The 16,745-nt window shown below is 39.2% G+C and overlaps 1 protein-coding gene across 1 annotated transcript in view; it reads right to left on the bottom strand.

The window, feature by feature from the left end:
• gabbr1b (gamma-aminobutyric acid (GABA) B receptor, 1b) overlaps positions 1-16,745 on the bottom strand; it is a gene marked incomplete at its 3' end in the record, with an annotated part of 158,698 nt that overhangs the window by 10,101 nt on the left and 131,852 nt on the right. Inside the window, exons 18-21 of the mRNA XM_079828501.1 lie at positions 14,198-14,314; positions 6,559-6,666; positions 6,319-6,412; positions 734-861 (exon numbers count right to left, since the gene is read on the bottom strand). Of these exons, the coding sequence (XP_079684627.1) occupies positions 734-861; positions 6,319-6,412; positions 6,559-6,666; positions 14,198-14,314 (447 nt within the window). The remainder of the gene's footprint in view (positions 1-733; positions 862-6,318; positions 6,413-6,558; positions 6,667-14,197; positions 14,315-16,745) is intronic.

Raw genomic sequence — 16,745 nt, 5'->3', positions numbered from 1 at the left:
AAATTAAAAGCCTACAATGAAATAGTTGATTGACAAAAGCTTTGTGCTTCATTTCCAATCAGCCTTCACCATAGAAAACAGACCAGAAGTCTTAATGGTAAATGAAAAGAGATTCCCAAGTATTTACCCTCCATATTGGGGTTGTTATCAGCGCGCTACGTGCTGCTTTCGTAACTCGTGAGCCGTGGGGCGGCACTGAAATGCTAAAGTGGAACAGATGAGATGATGTGCAAAAACAAACAACTTTCAACATTACTGAGGGACCACTTTCCTTGAGTTTTCTAACTACTTTAGAGCTCCAGTCCCGTCACACTGACAAGCAAGCTTATGCCCGATGATGAGGGGAAGCTCTTTTCCCTCCCTTTCCCTGTCCTCTGGAAAGCTCTCCGTCCCTGGACAGCATTCGAGATGGCAGGCTCAGACACTTCACTTCCATCACATCTAGCAGAGCCACACAGAAGAGCTCCAGGCATGTTCTTCCTGCTTATGATTGTGTTGTGACACACAACAGCTCCAGACGGACGCTGCATCCAATTCACACAACAACTCCCAACTAAACTTGAGCAACGAAAGAAAAAGAAAAACCCTCCGTGGTGCTATTTCAGTCACGTCAGCAGAACAGTTCTACCTTTTAATTGGACAATATTTGGGTGACAAGTGACATTTCAAATGTCACCCAAGGCACTCCTTAAAATGTCTACAGGGATGGGTTTAAAAAGATGAACAGACTCACCGAGACATTGTAGATGGCCATCCCAACAGCTCGATGATCGTTTATTTTTTCAGTGGACACAGATTTGGTTTCATAAGCCAGAAAAATACCCAGAAGCAGCAGCAAACCCTTATAGCCATACACCACACCTAAAAGTCAAAACAGAGAAAAATATAATAAACAGGTTTCCCAAACATCCATATTGTTCAATTCCAACAGGGGCAAGCTGGCTTTTGACCCGGTACTTTTCAAACTACTGGCGCTGTGCCCTAGCACATGCGATAAAGGGTTGAACCATGCGTTGTCACTCACTGCCGCTTAATTGTGTATTGAATCAGTACGGCTAACATTTCAATATTTTCACTGAAAGTAAGTGAGCCATGCTTCTGATTGTATTTTTGGCCGCCCCTGTAATGGGTCATACCATTGACAGGACCTGTGCAGCTAGAAAACCCCCGCTCATGTAAAGACATTTGCATGGACGGAGCAAGAGCATAACATAAGTCTCTAAATTGGATGTGCACAGTTCAGTTGAATGATAAAGTTTGCCCTCTTTATATAAATGCTGTTAAACTGAATGTACAAAGCAAACTGCTAGCTAATGTTAACTAATGAAACCTTACTGTAAAGTGTTACCGAAATAAATTCTTTCTGTGACCCGCCTCCATCTACCAGTATGAATGAAACACACACATTACATGAGTTTTTAGCGCTCCATAATGCTCGCATCGCTCCGTTTTTGGGTAAAAATAGAAAAAAAAGGGGAAAAAAAATTTTCTCTATAAAGAAATTTGAGGGAAAGTTTTTCTCCAAATGACCACATCTTTGGACTAAAAGCTCTACATCTCTGATGTCAAGCATACAGGAGTTTTTCTTAGTGGATGCATAAGAGGTTACATTTAAAGGCATGTGCTCCGATTTTGCATTAAAAATTATTGTCACTATAAGATATTTATAACAAAATAGAGGTCATTTCTAATGATGTATAATATGTCAAGATAAAAAAGGACATTTAATAATTATATAATATAATAATATATAATAATTTATAAATTAACATTAACCAAAAACAAATGGTTTTCAAAGATATTCATTAACTCATGATACCCAATTTAAAATGTAACACGTGTTACATGAGCAAATGTACACAACCTTGTTGTAAAGCATTAGGAATCACAAAATAACTATAGGCCTACACCCCAAAATCATAGAATTTTGCCCCACCACTTTTGAAGTTGTGGTGCCACTCTAGGGGTGGGCGATATAAACGATTAACTGGTAGAGATTTTGGACTATCGTCTCTATCGCGGTTACACTCGTGATGAAAGCTTATCGTTTCCATATGTTTTTAAGCATTGCAGTTTAAAAACAGGCGATTTTTATGTGCGTGCTGTCTGAGAGACTGTTTCTCAGTGCTGTCTGAAAGACGCACAACATTAAGCCGCTGCTCATAGAGCCTGTGAGAACTAAACTGAGTGCTTTTTGCCACCTAATTGGGCTTGAACGGTTAAATATACATACCTATGTGTCAAAGTGACTATGTCTTTGCAAGTAAACACAGTCAATTATGTCTTAATGTTGAGAAAGAAAAGGCACTTGGACAATGGCACAATGGATCCTTAAAGTGACAGCATTCACATTTACCCGTGGTCTTTATTAATGTTAATCAAACAACAAAAGAGAGAAAATCTAATTTATACAGTAAAGACAATGCAGTGTTTTTATACATTTTATACGAGAAATAAATTAACACTTTTATTCATCAAAGACACATCACTGATCAAAAGTGACAGTAACATTGATATGAAAGAAATCATATCAAGAAATGTTTCTTGAGCATCAAATCAGCATATTAGAATGATTTCCGAAGGATCATGTGACACTGAAGACTGGAGTGATAGCTGCTCAAAATTCAGATTTGCATCACAGGAATAAGTTACATTCCAAAATATATTCAAATAGTAAACAGTTATTTTAAATTGTAATATTTTTCAAAATATTACTGTTTTTAATGTATTTTAGATCAAATAAATTCAGCCTTAGTGAACATCTTTCACAGTCTTACTGACACCAAACTTTTGAAAGGTTTTGTAAATTACCATACTATTTATTAAATCAAGCCAAATCAAAGTCTCATCAAGTTGATGGATTTTTAAACATTTTTTAAAGTGCTTTAAAAATGCCAAGCATATATCAGTTATCTTTTATTTGTTACTACTGGCTGTTGCTTGTCTATTATTTATAGTCACCTTCTTCTCTGACCATTAAATCCTCTGTAAACACTGCCGATGTAATGAAGGTCGCAGACACGGGGGGTGGGGGTGGGGGCAGATTTAATTTAACTGAGTGCTTGCTAAAAATCGGTTCACTCTCAGATTATCATTTCAAGTCATTTCAAGTTCATTTGGATTTGGATGTGACCAAAAATGGTGCTGAGTGGGTGAGCTGTTTACTAAGAAATTAGTCCATCCGTTTCCACCAGTATGATATATTCAGGCCGATGCAAACATGATAGGTGGACAGGCATTATCACACTGACAGGTTAATCAGTCAGTCACAGGCGCTGCCTGCTTTCATGACTTTTGCCTGTATCTAGCCATTCATCCCACACATTCACTCCCGAAATTGCTAGTACATTTCACACATAATTACAAAGGAATGACAAGTAACACTGAAATAAATGTGAAAATTTAAAGTAGAAAAATAGGATTTTATTTTTCTTTACAACTTTGATCTCAATGAGAACTTAGCTATTTGTTTTGGTCTGGTTCCGTATTTTCTCATCCAGACGTTGTGAAAGGAAGCTGCCTTCCATGCGTCATTGGACCAAATGCCCCTGAAGTCAACCTACGAATGGTTTACTCGGAGAAACTGTAATGGCAGATTTGTATCATACAAGTATGACAGGCCTGTTTACGGGCAGATGTGCTCATTTCTCAAGGACTCTGCCTGAAGAACACACTGAAGGCTCATTTTAATGACCGTAACTGGAAGAGCAAGGTCGGTCCAATTTGTCTCATAAAGGTAGCAATTAATTTGTTTAATTACTTAAACACTTACAAGAAGGAAACACCTGAGGAGAGAGGCTGAAGGTCAAAACCACCGGGGTTCCTTCATTAAATCACTTTCACACAGACACAGGCTCACATTCAGACAGCAACTATTTTTTGAGCCCACACCATGATGGGATGTCATGGTGAACAAGAGAATGTGGCCACTGTTTATGTCCTTTATTTGCATGCATTGCTTGTGTTGTTTTAATATCTGATTCATTATAGGAATTATGCAAATCAAGTAATGACGCAAGCATGGCCAAAAAATAACACATAAACAACATTTGCAGGCTGTAATTCCACACCTTGTGGGTCAGTGAAAAAGAAGTGGGCCTACAATTTAGCATACTTTTATAAAATGTACTTATTATGAAAATCTAAAATATACTTTCTTTTGAAACATTTATATCATTAATTTTTATTACACATTTGTATTGATGACGTTGCAATTTAGTACACTGTACTAACTTATATATAATATTGAAAAACACTACAGTTAAAATTATAATCAAATACTTGCTTTAGTATTTTAGTCAACACGTCAATATAAGTGTACTTAAAAGCATAACAAAGGATTTTATATGTAGTTTTAATTTGACATTATTAAAAAGTGCACTTTGTAAAAGTGTACTTAAGTGTTAAGAAACAGCCATTTTTATTCTTGTTAAGTGCACGTAAGTGGCCTATAAATTAATTCATATTTGATTATCTGAAAGTACAGTTCTGTTTTTTAAATATATTTATTTACTTACAATATACTTGAAAGACATGAAAGACAACAACTCCAAGAATGCACTTGCTTCGCTGCCCTACGAGGCCACTCCCTACACCGCCCCCAACGTTGTTTTTATCTTCATAATAATACAATAATTTAGTTCAGTTAGAGAATAAACACTACAATTAAAAACTGAATGTGTCTTTTTAATAAAGTGTGAGTGAGCCGAACGAAAGTCACAGGACAAACGCAGCAGGAGTCAGATTTTTATTCAGCACAAGAGCGAAGTAAGATCTGAGCAGAGCTGAGATAAGCGCGGCTGTCATTCTTAGCGCGTGTCCAGTCTGGTGCGTTTTTCTGATCGCATATAGAAAGCTAAACTTTCATAGGAATTAATTGAAAAGTTGAAACACTCACTTTGCTCTGCATCGCTCCGGTTATGAATGCCAGAGACCAAGCCGAGTGCATTTACATTCTGAGAGTGAGATCTCTCCCCTGTGGGCGGGTTGATAACATGCGGAACAGCTCCATCTACTGGCTGTAGATTTAGCCTCTGGCCAAAAAATCCATCGATGACGCAAAATGACGATATATTTTTTCCAGAAATAAAATGCAGAATTCTCTCGTCTCAGGCGGACATGAGGGGTGAAAGTACCATAATTCAAATATACTATGGGGTTTCCACTGATACAAAGCTTAATGCTAAATCACTTAAGTGACCCTTTTAAAAAAAAAATTACCATATAAAAATGACGTTGTTACAATTTTTACAGATGTCCGTGTTTTTGTTGATGAACATAAACGTACATCTTACTCCTAACTACTACTACTGTCAAATCACTGTCAAATGTGCATTTCTAAGACAAAACATGTAATATTATTAATACTACAGCTGAAGATACTGTTTATGCCAAAATCAGGCAACATAAACCTGTTTCATGACTAGAAACAATATCACCCGCTAGCACAAACTAGACATTCATTTTTTCTATTAAGAAATGTATTTAAGGAAAAATGACTGGAACTTAGGAGCAAAAATCTGCCTTTAAATTTGAAAGAAAGAAATATTTTACATGTATCGTGATAATTATCGATATTGACTGATATGAAAAGATTTTATCGAGGTAATTTTTTGGCCATATCGCCCAGCCCTACTTATGAGTCTGCACTTTCCTGACGTAACGCGTTTTGACTCTCGAGAAGAAGTCTGCTGTGGAGCTCCGTTTAGTGTGGGCTCAGCAAAAGTGTGCATCGAGGGTGTATATCAGCTGCAAAGAGGGCGCTCGTGTGCACCCTTCTGAAACCTAAAATGACAAATGGGACACCCTACAGTCTCATGGATTTAACGGACACGCGTACGTGGCAGCCATTGTAAGTCCACAAGACCGAAAGTGCATATGAAGTGTGCCATTTGGGGCAAGGCCTTTACTGAAAATATACTGCAACACTCCTCCAGTGTGATCAAGACACTTCAATTGGCTTTTTAAAATGTCTAAAGTGTGCTTGACTACACTGCGCAGCAGGATATATGCTAGTAATAACATATCATTTATATCATCATTTGAATAATCACTGCCAGCATGATCTCTAGAAAATGTACACAAACATCTTTTTCGAAGAAAATTCTGTATACCGCCTGCTTTCCACAACAATGACTTCATTTAAATGTGCCTGCCGCAGTCCTAAGCCAGTACAGAGAGTGCCGGTTTAAACTCGATTATGGGTAGGTGAATAAAACGCAGGTTTTTGCACTTAAAAACTGCATTGTAAAGTCAGGGAATACAAAAAATCAAATCAGAATTGGGTGTAGTGTGAGTCGAACATAGAACGATTCTTACCAAGCCATGTGTTCATCTTCTCTGAACTGCAGTGCTGCAGCAGAGGCTCAATCAACTGATCCACGTCCCCTTTAGGGGCTTCTTTAGTGAACTTCTGCTCAGATAGAAAGAGAAACAGAACAGTGGTTAATTCCCTATTTTGTTCATATGCACCTTGTGGCAAAACACAATAAATCCAACTGTGTAGTGTTCGTAAAAACACGGTCCCTGAAAAGCTGATAGGACGGAGGACTGCCGTACCTCCACTGTGATGTGCAAGGGATCCACAATCTGCCAAATCATTAGGGACAGGATGTCGATAACCAGCAGGACCCCCACAGTGGCATAGAGCTTCCAGGGCTCCAGGTGCTGCTTGGACATAAAAACACCACCAATCAACTTTCCATCCAGGACAGTAAAAGAAACAGCTTCTGTGGTGATTCATGACATCATAAGGAGAATAAGTGCAGAGAGCTTGAAGGGAAAACAATGGCCCATTATCAGGATGCCAATTCAATCCGCCACACGGTGGCTGCTCTTTATGGTTTAAGTAAGGAAAGTGTCTTTAATGGATTTCAGTTGAGACCATAACACCACAAAAAAAATCAATACTCGTTCTTTTTTTGTAGCGAGGATGGCATTTGTGAGCAATTAAATATAAAAAAGCATTTATTTAAAAAGCAACATAAAAAGCTTTATGTTCTCTGTGACTCGTATTGTTTATCCTCACTTTTGAGAGCTCATAAACCTCAAACACGCCTTCACAACAGCGAGGATGAAAGAACTCACACATAGCCAGACAACTGATTCAAAGAATGTTCTAGGTTCAAAACTAGTTCAGCTCTATATATGGCCTGCTATTAATTACAAGAGAACTTTGACTCATGCCTCTGTTTGTAAAAATTAACAGGAATGTACTTGAAATGGTCTATGGGACATTCCAGTGCTTATATCATGCTGGTGGAACTTCTTTTCTACGTGGACGAACATTGATGTAATTTGTGGGTGTATTTTTCTCTATGTAAACACATCCTCTTTTCCATCCTCACAAATATCCATATGTTCCACCCTTGGACATTTTTGGTTATGAGCAACATGGTCATAAAATATTTTAAAATTTTTTAAAACATTTTAACAGACGAGGTTAATTATAAATCACACAGTCAGTTGTTAACACATACACTACTTTTCAAAAGTTTGGGGTCGGTAAGTTTTTTTTAAATGTTTTTGAATGTTCACCAAGGATGCATTTATTTGACCAAAAATACAGTAAGACGGAAATATTGTGAAATATTATTACAATTTTAAATAACTGTTTTTTATTTGAATATATTTTAAAATATAATTTAATCCTGTGATGACATTTCTGCATTACTCCAGTCTTCAGTGTCATTCTAATATGCTGATTTGTTTCTCAAGAAACATTTCTTGATTATTATCAACACTGAAAACAGTTGTGCTGCTTCATATATTTTTGTGGACATTTTTTAGGATTCTTTGATGAATTTAAAGTTAAATAATAATAAATAAATGTTTTGTAACATTATAAATGCCTTTATTCTCACTTTTGATCATTTTAATGTGTCCTTGTAGCCTGACAAGCCAGACCCACATCAAGATGTTGGGTCTGGGAACCAGTGGTGGAGGAAGTACTGAATCTCAGTACTTAAGTAGAAGTACAAATACCCAGAGATATATTTACTTTAGTAAAAGTAGAAGTACAACAATGACAACCCTACTTAAGTAAAAAGTAAAAAGTACCTGATTTTAAATGTACTTTTAAGTATTAAAAGTAAAAGTACTTGCATAACCATATGTCTATATTCTAATAATAAAAACAACAACAACAAAAAAACATTATGGGCTGTGGCATTTTAATTAAGTTAGTTTTGGGTTAATGTGCTTACCATCTGTGGCCCAGTTTACATTCTGACTTACAATTCTGGTTATCTATCAGGGTGATCTGCAGAGTTAAATATATTTATTCTGAATTGATATTCTCACCATGATGTTTTTACCTTTTATAAAGGGTATTTTCCCCCCTAATCTTATTAAATATAGAATATGCTTCAGCTTTCCTTTTATATTCTTACATTTTATCAATAAATTAAATTAGAATCAGACAATATAGGGCTGTTACAAATCAAATTAAATATTGGAAAGAATGTTTAAACATGAAACTAAACTGCCAGTAGGTGGCGGTAGGTCTTAATGAGTGAATCTTTGAGTCGATTCGTTCAAACGGCTGATTTGTTCAGGAATGAGGCAGTCGTTTATGAACAGGTCATTGAATCTTTGATTCAACCGATTCATTCAAAACGCGGAATCATTCAGTAACGCTCTATTGCTGTGAGATGCGTTAAGGTTCTGCTGTGATCTTTGTTTGGAACTATTTTCGCTGCTGAAATAGAAAAAAAAAACAGTCCATATGGCATCTAAAATGTAAGTGACTTTTTGTTAATTAATTGTTTATGGAACTGTCAGTGTGATATGAAATCAGTGACACATTTTCAGTCGTGATGGTATTCAGGAAAACAACACTCTTGGTCGTGTGATTTAAATGTATTATATGTTATATATATAAAAACTCCACATTTTGAATTGTTACTGCAGTATGTGACTGAGTTTCTCTGTGAGCGGTGCTGATTTGTTTCCATTTCTCTTCATGAGGCTGCGCGAGCCTCAACAGCCGCAACCTTGTTACCGTCAGTTCATTACAAGAGGACAAGCGTTAATGTCGAGCCCTGAAACTGATCAGAAAATGTAACGGAACGTTGTAGAAATGTAGTGGAGTAGAAAGTATAATTATTGCTGCAAAAAGTAACGAAGTAAAAGTAAAAAGTATGCACTATTTATTCTACTTAAGTAAAGTACAGATACGTGAAAAATGTACTTAAGTAAAGTAACGAACACGTTACATTCCACCACTGCTGGGAACACACCATTGGCAGGGCTCAATTCAAGGGGCGGGATAAACGGTTGTCTTTCAAATTCCCTCTGCACGCAATAGGATAGCACTACAACCAACCAGAGCAACGAAGATGGTGAAGCGGAGCTAGTTGATAGATTAAACTTTCGCCGTATCTGGTCGGCAAAACTCAGAACACATCTTCCTTTTTTAAGAACGACTTCAGTGCCGTTCTTTGTTCTTTTCTCAAAGAAAAGCTTAACTCCAAGTCTTCCAGAGTCGCGGCCAAAGCCGATTCGAAAGGCCGCTGTTTGCCAGCTTCTTTGTTTTCAAGTAGCACGCGGAACCGCCGCAACTCTGCCGTCATTATAAGCCCGTCCACCGACTCTATACACGATTGGCCTGACTAGAGTTTGATTTTTCCAGCTCGCAAGCCAACGAAGAGTTGATAGACGCCCTGGCTGAAAATTATATTTGCTGCTGCTGGGTTGGATCTAGATTTCTAGGCTAGTGTCCTAAATTAATAAAAGTATTAATTTCTTTCATTAAAAAAAAACAACAACTTTTGAATGATAGTAGTCTTGTGGTTATACTTATACATAGGCTTCCATTGTAAGTATATTTTACAAACTGAGGTACGGAAGGCTAAATTTTTTGCTGTTTTCCTGTTTTGTGCAGGTGACTTTTTCATGACAATTCATACAGCAAAACACAAGAGTTCACGAGTTTCTCTTTGCTTAAAATAGAATCTTTGTCCCAAATCTTTCTTTCCATTTTATGGCTTTTAATAAATGCTGAAACTATTTTTTATTACAGTATTTCCCTTTTGTATCCTTGACAATGACTTTGAAGATTCCACTTCAAACAAACGTACTGATGCTCGGTTTGTGTTTGTTTTTAACTTAAAAAAAAAAAAAATCTCAATAGTTACGCACCAGTCAAAACACATTTGAAAATGACAAAGCCGTCAATTCAATGCCCCACTGCACATCATAGATAGTTTCTCAATTTTTGAATCCTTTCTTTGTGTAGAAGCAGAGTGTGTGTGAGAGAGAGAGCTCTCCACAGGGAACATGACAAGCTCCTCTCCACCACTAGATGGATGCTCATGAAAACTCAGTAATAGGCATTATGTACTTATTCTGAAAATGCCTTTCTCCCCTGTCTTTATCTTCTTCTTTGACTCTGCTTTTAGTTATTATGGTTACTTTTGGCTGTGTGTGTGTGACATGAGGTCTGCACTGAAAAATATCATTTTTGTAGGGTATGTTTACAAGACAATGATGTACTAAAAACCTTTTTCCTTTGCTTTGAGGTTTTTCGTGTACAGACAACAACGTTGTCAAAAGGATCCCCATTCTCACGGATCTGTGAAAACGACTTAAAACTTTGTATTCTGCTGCAAAGCCAGTAGTTGGCAATGTCACTTTGTAAAGAAACAATAAGCGCCTATACTGAATATATAATACGCATACGCATTATGACATCACCATTTTCACAAATTGCGTTTTTGTAGTTTACATGGAGATGATAACAGTATCGTTTTCAAAAACATGCACTTTGAATCCCGTTTTCAAAAGTTTGTGGTTTCAGGCCCCCAAAATGCCGTTGTATGTAAATGAACGGCCAAATGCATAGTTGAAAATGGTGTGTAAACGGTCCCTTAATTAGTATTTTCATCTTCCATTCCAGTAAAAATATTGAAACATCCTTAAAGTAATACATTTACTTGAGAAAACGTCTCGGGTTATGACTATAACCCTTGTTCCCTTTCGAGGGAACTCGAACTGCGTCAGAGACACTTTGGATACGCGCTACGCTAGAGGGCATATCCCAAAGTGTCTCTGACACAGTTCGAGTTCCCTCGAAAGGGAACTAAGATATTAAGAAGATTCTTAAAGAAGCTGTTTAAAGCATAAATCCAACAAAATGTAATAAGGTTCATGCACAGAACAATACAAATTTAAGAAATATATGATACTGATCAAGATACTGTCACAAGATACTGGGTTGAAACAAAGACAGAAATAAAAGTGCTGGATCTAACTCAAAATAACACTATCAGGATAACAGGAAACAAAAACACGATGAACAGAACAACCACAATGTAGTGACGAGATCAGACAAAGACTGAACCAAAAACAGGGCTATAAATATGCTGTGAAACACTGGGACTAAACAAGATAATTAACAAGACACAAGTGGAACACATGAGGGCAAATCATAAACCATAGAAACAGAAGAGCATGAACAAATAAAACACAGAAAACTGAACTAAGAACAGTGCAAAACTGTTCAACCGAGTTCACACTGCAGGATTTCCAAACTAGTCGGATCACTGCTCTTTTCACACTGCATGACTATCTGGGGTAGCATTTGGTTGCTGCTGTGTTCAGACTGCACGATGGATCGGCAACAGGGGGTTTCACATTGCATGACTGTACAAGAGGAAGAATCACCGACAACTCTGTCTCGTCCACAAACTACGCTTCACAACCAAACACACGCAAGATATGACAAGGAAACAACGCAAGACCACGTGTGCGTCAGACCGGAGTTCTCGCACGAGACTGGAATTGTTATTCAAAATATAGACTGCAGAAAGCTTGCAATCCAAATTGTCTGTGCGCTGATGTGAAGCAAAAGGAGAAAAAGAAAAAAAGATTATGGAGGAGGAAATAGTTGGGGAGATGCGGGGATCAAGGATAGTGTTCTGCCAAGAGAGTTGGAGGTAAATAAATAATTTTGCAATGTGCTGCTGTTGCGGCTGCTCAAGCAAATGTTTGTGCTTTGTTTCTGTTTGATATAATTGTAAATATATCTATTAAAATACTGATATCCTGGTGCATAACTCCTCCCCGAACTTCCCGCTGCTCTGTATCTTGCTCTTTTGGCTGTAGGTCATTTTCGGTCAGAACACATTTCACACAGCAGGTCCAGATATTTAGCATGCCATGGCGTCGGAGACTCGTCTGCGATTCTCTCAGATCGCGTCTTTGATAATTCACACTGCATGGTTGTCACTCACGTGAACGGGCACCGATTTGCCTGTGATTTCGGGCATTTGTCGGCGATTTCGCAAAACCTGTTGGCAAGTGAAAATCGGGCCTAAAATCGGGCAGTGTGAACTCGGTATAAGTCCAACTGAAGCTAAACACAATCACAGATCATACGTGACAGATACACTACCATTCAAAGGTTTGGGGTTGGTACGATTTTTTATGTTTTTGAAAGAAGTCTCTCACCAAGGCTTCATTTATTTGATAAAAAATACAGTAAAAACGGTACTATTGTGAAATATTATTAACATTATAAATGTCTTAATCAGTTAACATAAACTAACAAGAATAAATGCTTCCACGCCATTCATTAATCTTAGTTTCTGTTAATTTCAAAATGTATTAATGCATTTTTTAAATGAAAATTTGTATCTGTTAATATAAAACGAACGGACTCTGTGAACTAACATTAACAATTGTATATGCATTAACTAAGACTAATAAATGCAGCAAAACTATATTGCTCATTGTTAGTTCATGTTAGATAATACAGTCACTAACAAATGAGACCTCATCGTGTTACCAAAAAATCCAACATACTGATTGAAAGTGATTTTGCGCAGCGTGAGAGAGTCTGTGGTGATGGAGTGACTGCTGGTTCATGGGCCCGTAAGGAGAGCTCATCGAGCTGGGCTCTATGATAAATGTGCTGTTTAAGGATGCTCAAGGACAACGGGGGACCCATCTCTATGAGATCAGACACAGAGAGACAGTGGCCAAGCCAGAGAGGCAGAGGAAGTGAGATGGAGATCTAAAGATGATAACAGAGAGAGGAACAAAATATATTCTTTATAAAGGATAATAATTCCACTATGATATATTGATCATTCCAGCAGAGAGTACTGGAAGACAACGACCTTGACTTGACAAGTCAGCAGAGTAAATTCTTATGAGGCTTTAAAAGACCAGATAGTTTGTCTTGAAACGCCTCAAATTAACCTCACAGGGTTATTTTAGAATAATTTTGAAACTACTATATATTTTCTTTTTTTATATATGTCTACTGTTTTTATTCATTTTATTTCAGGTTTAGCTTTAGTTATTTTAGTATAAGTTAAATTAAAATGAGAAATGCTGCCTTGGCAAGTAGCTGAAATAATAGCTACTTGAGCAAAAAGCTGCACTTGAACACACTAAAAGGACTAATGGTGACCGTCAACTGGCAGCTGGTAACTGATAACTGGCTATATCAGCAGGTATCAATAGTCTATAGCTAGGACTGCAGATAAACACTGTACACAAGACCGTAAAAAAAGCAGCGCGTGCTTACCATTTTAAATATCAATCATGCAGATTACTTTCTCTATTCCACTCGGCTCATGTTATTATGAAAATATTCATGCATTCGAATGCTCAGGTAAGATGACATAAAATCATAACAGCCTTCGATCTCTACCGTCTTGACTTTGCTCACTTTAGCTTTTATTCTTGTGCACTCGTTTGCAAAGCTGAACAGCCAACCAGAGTCCTCTCTCTCACCGATGGCCCAAGGATGATTCGAGATGCTGAATCGGCCCAAAAAAACCCTGACGGCATTTGACTAGAGCCAACAGTGAACACACCAAGAAAACTAAGCCGACTAATGCGGATTGGTGTGTCACGGCCTTAACATGACTTGGACATGAACCATAAACAAAAACTCACCAACAACAAGTTACAAAAAACAAAGCTAGACCCGAGACAATGGAAACATTAGGGTTATAAATATACAAGGACTAATGACATAAAACACGCCTGAAAGCAATGCACACAATGAACCAATCAAAACAGGACAAGATCATGAGAAAAAGGAACCACATGACAAGATCACATGAGGAACAGGGGAATCACATGACATAACCAGGAATGTGACAAAACTAAGATAGCCATGACAATAACGTGATTCAAAATCCAAAACCAAACATGACAATAATAACCTTGGTTTTGTACTCACCTTTCTCTTGTCTTTCTTCTCATCCTTCTTTGTGAACACAGTGTGAACCCACCAGATCTTCGTGAACATACTTCCATAGGCCAAACTGAAGCCAAGTCCAAGCAGCCACAAACGGAACTAGAAAAACAACAATAATAATAATAAAAAATAAATAAAAAATGTAGCCAATATTTCAGCTTTAAATTTTAAAAGACAGTGTATGAATATAAGGATGCATCAATATAAAAATTCTGGCCAGAATTGATAAGCTTATTATTCTAATGTTATGGTAGATAAATAATCGCTAAATGACTGATATTGAAATTCTATACTATTTTGTCAAAATAAATTAAAAGTAAAAAAGTATTTTTTTTAGAGAATTTAGGCATCACAACATTAAAATGCACAACATAAATAATACATTTTGAGATTTGCTAAATATTACATTCAACAATGTTTTTAAAATAGTAGTGTTTCTAATGATTAACTTTAAATGAGTGTTATATGAGGGCGAAGGTACATTAATTGTAAAAATAGAAGAAATGCGCTAGCACAATTAAAAATCCAATATCAAACAATACTGGTAAATAAATAAAAATGTCTCGGTTATGTATGTAACCCTCGTTCCCTGAAGGAGGGAATGGAGACGTACGTCGGAACTGACCGACGAATTGGGATCTGTTTCCAGAGACCGACCTACTTCGAGTGATTAAAACGAGCCAATGGACATTGGCATGCGGTTCACACATTCCACGGACCGCCACGCAACGCGGGTATAAATACGGAAGTGGAATACCGCATCATTGCTTTTCAACTGAGGAGCCGAGATAAGTGACTCGGCCTTCAGCTGAAGCACAGCACCTGGCGACGGGACGTACGTCTCCGTTCCCTCCTTCAGGGAACGAGGGTTACATATGTAACCGAGACGTTCCCTTTCAGTCGGTCACGTTCGACGTACGTCGGAACTGACCGACGAATTGGGATCCCTACCAACACGCCAGGAGGCTGGCCTTTCCAGCGTCCTGCCTGAGCTCGCTGGACCACTCCTATGTTAGAGTGTGAGTCAGGGCTCCGGGCAGGGAAGGACAGTCACTGCTGTTCCTGCAAGACCCACTCAGTGTGACTATTGGATAACGCTGGGAAAGCGTGCCCATCTCGGGAGATGGTACGCTGCGGAGCCACGTCCTTCAATGGAAGGAGAGGTGGAATACACATAAGGACTAATCTAACAGGGTAGTGCAACAAATGGCAGTCTCTGGAGTGGACCCATACCCAGAGACGACAGAGGAAGCTCTGTCGAGGGAAAGACACGGGGCTAGCCGAGTAGGGTAGCTGGTACCGTGGAGAATACACATATGGGGTAGCCGTGAGGGGACCGCAACATATGGAACCCAGCCTACACACGTTCCACAAGCATACGGGTGCAGGCCTGGCATCAGACGGCCGCCACGTCTGACACCGAAGGGGTGACGGAGGAACTCACAGGGTTAGCCGTTTCCGGGGAACACAACTGGAGCAGAATAGACGCACGTATCCGGCCCAGAGGGCGGGAGTGGCGTATGCAAGCCGACACTAGAACGGGCACTTAGCGCTGCTGGCCACTGGGGGCGAGAATGCGGGAAGATACCGGCTCTACACGGAGGCTATAAAATCTAGCGAACGTGTTAGGTGTCGCCCAGCCCGCAGCTCTACATATATCTGTCAGCGAGGCGCCTTGAGCCAACACCCAGGAAGAAGCAACACTCCTTGTTGAGTGTGCTCGCAACCCGAACGGGCAAGGTACGTCTTGGGACTGGTAAGCCAAGACCATGGCATCCACTATCCAGTGGGCCAACCTCAGCTTGGAGACAGCCTTTCCCTTCTGCTGGCCTCCGTAACAGATGAAGAGCTGCTGTGAGGATCTGAAGCTCTGAGTCCGGTCAACGTAAGCGCGAAGAGCGCGGACGGGACAAAAAGCTAGGGCTGGGTCTGCCTCCTCCGAAGGCAGCGCTTGCAGGCTCACCACCTGGTCCCGTAAGGGAGTGGTAGGAACCTTGGGCACGTATCCAGGCCGGGGTCTCAGGACAACGTGAGAGTTGGCCGGCCCGAATTCTAGGCACGATTCGTCAACCGAGAGTGCATGCAGGTCCCCTACCCTCTTGATTGAAGCCAATGCAATCAGGAGAACTGTCTTCATGGACAGGATTTTTAGCTCAACAGACTGCAAAGGTTCAAATGGAGGACCCTGAAGTGCTCTGAGCACCAGGGCTAAGTCCCAAGAGGGTAACGAGGTAGAACGAGGAGGATTTAGTCTCCTCGCACCTCTGAGGAACCTGACGATTAAGTCGTGCTTACCTAAGGATTTACCGTCTACTGCATCGTGATACACCGCTATTGCTGCGACGTATACTTTGAGGGTGGAGGGAGACAGCCTTCGCTCCAGCCCATCCTGCAGGAAGGAAAGCACAACGTTAATCGAACACCTTCGGGGGTCTTCCCGGTGGGAAGAGCACCACTCGACGAACAGGTTCCACTTCAGAGAGTAGAGGCGCCTCATAGAGGGGGCTCTAGCTGAAGCGATGGTGTCTAC

The sequence above is a fragment of the Gobio gobio genome, assembly GCF_949357685.1.
Source record: "Gobio gobio genome assembly, chromosome: 11".
NCBI lineage: Eukaryota > Metazoa > Chordata > Actinopteri > Cypriniformes > Gobionidae > Gobio > Gobio gobio.
This window is presented reverse-complemented; position numbering and strand designations above follow the sequence as displayed.